At 47.9% G+C, this 4,652-nt stretch overlaps 1 protein-coding gene across 1 annotated transcript; it reads left to right on the forward strand.

Moving 5' to 3' along the window:
• The first annotated feature begins 923 nt into the window (after window positions 1–923).
• LOC125117982 (melanoma-associated antigen B1-like) lies at window positions 924–1,988 on the forward strand. Its single transcript, XM_047764167.1, has one exon. It carries the CDS (start codon window positions 924–926, stop codon window positions 1,986–1,988), a length of 1,065 nt encoding a protein of 354 aa, XP_047620123.1.
• Window positions 1,989–4,652: the final 2,664 nt, after the last annotated feature.

The following is a 4,652-nucleotide window of genomic DNA, read 5'->3' on the forward strand; positions in this document are numbered from 1 at the left end:
GGAGTAATAGAGTTCAGCCCATGAAGGCTCAGAGCGTGGTTGTTAGGCTGTTATTTCTTTGTATCAGATCTAAGGGAGGTGAGAGCTGTCATCTGAAGGTGCAGCACCAGTCAGCAGAAGGAAGGGTCCCAGACTCAGTGTAGACAAGATAAGGACTCTGAGTGGCTGAGGACCCATGAGTAAAGGACAGAGAAGGCCCCACAAAACTGTCAACACTGCTCACTCTGCAGTGTCCACGACTCAGTTCCTTCTTGTGGTCCCAGGGAGCTTTGAGGTGTTACCATTAGGGCAGCACAATGCTATTTATTCACTTATTTATTCATTACTTATTTATTTAGCTAGCTAGCTAGCTATTTTAGGCCTGCGCCTGTGGCATATGGAAGTTCCCAAGGCTAGGGGTTGAATCAGAGCTGCATCTGCCGGCCTACACCACAGCCACACCCGATCCAAGCCACGTTTGTGACCTACACTGCAGCTCACAGCAATGCTGGATCCTTATCCACTGAGTGAGACCAGGGATTGAACCCGCATCCTCATTGGATACTAGTCAGGTTCTTAACCCACCAAGCCACAATGGGAACTCCCATCACAGTGCTATTTGCGAACCAAGGGGATCCTTGGGACATAGAGGGGCCCCATACTACCCGGTCCTGATGTCACTGCAGTTAGCCACAGGCAGGACTGGCAGGCACTAACCTAAGGCTCACTCACTCTCACTTCTTACACTGGGTTCTCAGAGGACAGGCTGACCAAGAACAAGAGCCCAGTGGGTGCCTAGAGCAGTAAGCTCAAGGAAACCTGCAGAGCAGCCTTCTTAAAGTCAGAGTGGTACCTCCCTGCTGAAGCTGCTCACACCCTCTCATCTTCCCTCCTCCAGGTTCCAGCATCACCTCCTATCCCGCCCACTGTCCCTGACCATAGTCATGCCTCGGGGTCAGAAGAGTAAGCTCCGTGCACGTGAGAAACGCCGCCGGGTCAGGAGTGAGACCCAAGGTCTCAGGGGTGCTCAGGCCACTTCAGCAGAGATAAAGTCCCCTGAGTCCCCCTCTCCTGTTTCTGGGGGTACTCGGCTGAGCACCCCTGCTGCTGGCAAGCCTCAGAGAGCCCCAGCCACTGGCTCTCCTGATGCAAGGGTTTCACGCCCAGGATCTGATGTAGGTGCCAAGAGCCAAGTTCAGAAAAGTAGAAATTTCTCCCGAGCCTCAACCTCCAGTGAGAGCTCTCACACAGATCCTCTGACCAGGAGGGTGGGGATGTTGATGCAATTCCTGCTAGAGAGATATAAAATGAAGGAGCCCATCATAAAGTCTGACATGCTGAAGCTTGTCAACAAAAAGTATAAGTTGCATTTCCCTGAGATCCTCAGGAGAGCCGCTGAGCGCATGGAGCTGGTCTTTGGCCTTGACTTGAAGGAAGTCAAGCCAAATGGTCACTCCTATACCCTTGTCAGCAAGCTAGACCTCAACGATGATGGGACTCTGAGCGGTGGCTGGGGGCTTCCTAAGAATGGGCTTCTGATGCCCCTCCTGGGTGTGATCTTCTTGAATGGCAACCGCGCCTCTGAGGAGGAGATCTGGGAATTCCTGAATATTTTGGGCGTCTACGATGGAAAGAAGCATTTAATCTTGGGGGAGCCCAGGAAGCTCATCACTGAAGATTTGGTGCAGGAAAAGTACCTGGAGTACCGCCAGGTGCCCAACAGTGATCCTCCTCGCTATGAGTTCTTATGGGGCCCCAAAGCCCACACTGAAACCAGCAAGATGAAAGTCCTGGAGTTTTTGGCCAAGGTCAATGATACAGTCCCCAGTGCCTTCCCAGTGCATTATGAAGAGGCTTTGAGAGATGAGGAAGAGAGGGCCCAAGCCAAAATGGCAGCCAGAGCCCGTGCTGCTGCCAAGGCCAGTGCGCGTTCCAAGGCCCGTGCGCGTTCCAAGGCCCGTGGGCATTCCAAGGCCGCTGGAATACCTCCTGCCCCTAGTGAGGTCTAAGGCAGTTCCTTCACTTTGTGTTTGATAAATGCTGCCAACCTGTTAAGTAGTGAGAGGCTAAAGGGGGGCTGGAAAGATCGTAATATATATCTTTGTGTTCCTGTTATACACTGATACTTTTCAAATGTTTCTTTTAATAGAATGCTTGTGTAGATTCAGAATTCAAATTTATAAATGACATGAGTCACACATTTGTTGTTGTTTATTAGGTTTAAGAGTAAGAGTTTTGGTATTATGTAGTACAGTTTGAAAAATCCTTGCATCTTTTGGGGCTTCAGAACAAGATAATATGGCTTTGGAATAGGAATTTTCTTGGAAATGTGAAAGAATGCTGTGGTTTTAAAATAATTGAAAAGAAAGTAAAATTTAGTCAAATTTTGGGTTGTCTTAGTCATTTTTGTCTCTTTTTTTGGTCAAATTCAAAGATACACACCTAGATGTCCTTAACTGACTGAAGAATGCAGATAAAATTATTTTATTATTATTTATTATTATTATTATTTGTCTTTTAAGAGCTGCACCCATGGCATATGGAATTTCCCAGGCTAGGGGTCAAATTGGAGCTGCAGTTGCCAGCCTACACCACAGCCACAGCAACACTGGATCCAAGCCACATCTGCAACCTGCACCACAGATCATGGCAATGCCAGATCTTTAACTCACTGAGCGAGGCCAGGGATCAAACCTTCGTCCTCATGGATGCTAGTCCGTTTCGTGATGGCTGAGCCACAGTGGGAACTCCTGTAGATCAAATTAAATAGTAATAAATTACATCTTGCTCAGTGCCACATTTATTCCCATTGTTAATTGAGCATCTGCTCTTGGGAAAGTTCTAGGCTGGTAGTGGTGATGCGAAGATAAAGAAGACCCTACACCTACCTATCTGCAGATGTTTAGGGTACAAGAGCAGTTATCATATAAGGAGGGTGATGCGATGAACTCTGACATGTGAAAGACAAGCAAGGAAAAGCAGTGAGGATGTGGGGCAGGAGTTCAGATGTGGGCAGTGAAGTATAAATTCTCTTATCCAAGGCACTTCGGGGTTTGGGATTTTGCACATCGCTCCTTGGGAGGTAATTTGAGTTAGCTGTATACTGGGCAAGGTGAGGCTGTAATAATAGTGAACAGGGGCCAGCCCCTCAGGTGGTGGGCCTCACAGTTGACAGGCTAAACCTGGAATGAGAAATTGCCCTTAAACAGTTACTTTGGGATTGTGAACAAAGCAGAGAATCTCAATTTAGGGAAAGAATAGAAGTGCCCAGTTAACCTTCCTGTGCAGGTGGACACAGTGCACACACTTTTTATGCATTTTATCTCTGAGAAGACACTGTTCCTGTGTGGCGGGATGCCAGAAAGCCACTGTGCTGGCACCCTGGGCCCTGAGTTGGGGCAGCCCAAGTCTGCTCGATTAATGGGGTTATCTTGATTGTAATCTGGCAAAACCAAGTGGGGCTGGATGTTGGTGGTTTTAAAATAAATGAAAATAGACGGTTTTTGTGGGGAGGGCTGTTGCGAAGCAGGGAAATTATGGATCCTTGATACACGTTCTACGAGGTGTGCGTTGCATCCTGGTGAAACCCCTTCCTTAAAATTAAATAACATATTCTCTAAGAGGGAAAATTTACTTAGGGCTACTTGCTAAGCAGCTGCTTGGTTAATTCAGTTTCCTTCGTCCTAGAGAACTGCACAGCCTCTCACATCTCCCGGATAAATTGAAAAATTCCCAGAGATGAGGGTAGTTTCTTCCAGGACAAAAATAAGCATAATAATAATACCCATGCATGAAAGACCCAAACATTGCCAGCCACTGTTCCCGGTGCTTTACATATATTACATATGTTCCAGTAGTTCTACAAGATGAGGCTCATCCAGCTCACTTGGCAAACAAAGAGCTTGTAATGTTCTCAAGGCTGGTAAAGTGACAGAGCCACCAATAGAGCTAGAGCCTTGTCTGAATTCCTCCAGAGCTCACACTGTTGCACTTTTCCCAGTCTGAGGTCGACCTTGTATCTATTAATTCACATCTCTTCTCGCTGCTCAGTAATAGCTTTCAAGCCCTGAAAAGAAGGACCCTGTGTCCAAAGTACTAAAAGCAGCCAAAAGAAGGAAGGTGAGAGTGAGAATCACATACAATGTGAAGACTTTCTGTGGGCTTGTCTCCCTAGGACCCTCCTGCCCCTTGCCCCAGGGTTCCTTGGGAGCTGACTGCGCCATCCCAGCACCTTCCTGCATCAGAGCGCCCTCCCCTGGGTCTTCCCCAGTGTGCCCTCCTGTCCAAGCTGGAACCCAGCCTGCTAGTCAGCTCTTCTCTGCATCCTCCTCTGGAGGCTGCACTCTGCTCCCAGAGGGACACACAGCCCCAGTCCCCTGCTCGTCCCTGAGCTGGCACATCCTGACACCCTGTGGATCCCCTGCTTCACCATGGACCCTGTGATAGCAGCTGCCCTTGCCATGTTATTGTTCAGACAGTGAAGTTTAGACACCTCCTCAACCTCTCTGGTGCCTCCCCTACCCTTTTTAAAAGGGTATAGTTGACTTCCAGTGTTGTGTCAGTTTAAAGTGCACAGCAAAGTGAATCAGTTATAATGTACATATATCCGTTCTCTGCCACACTTTAAAAAAATTTTTTTTGACAAATCAACTGATAAGTAGACTCTGGTGTGG

Source organism: Phacochoerus africanus, chromosome X (assembly GCF_016906955.1).
Source record: "Phacochoerus africanus isolate WHEZ1 chromosome X, ROS_Pafr_v1, whole genome shotgun sequence".
In the NCBI taxonomy this organism is placed as follows: domain Eukaryota; kingdom Metazoa; phylum Chordata; class Mammalia; order Artiodactyla; family Suidae; genus Phacochoerus; species Phacochoerus africanus.

What these genes read in the sequence shown, in the direction of transcription:
- LOC125117982 (XM_047764167.1), top strand. Translation starts at nt 924, where the DNA reads ATGCCTCGGGGTCAGAAGAGTAAGCTCCGTGCACGTGAGAAACGCCGC.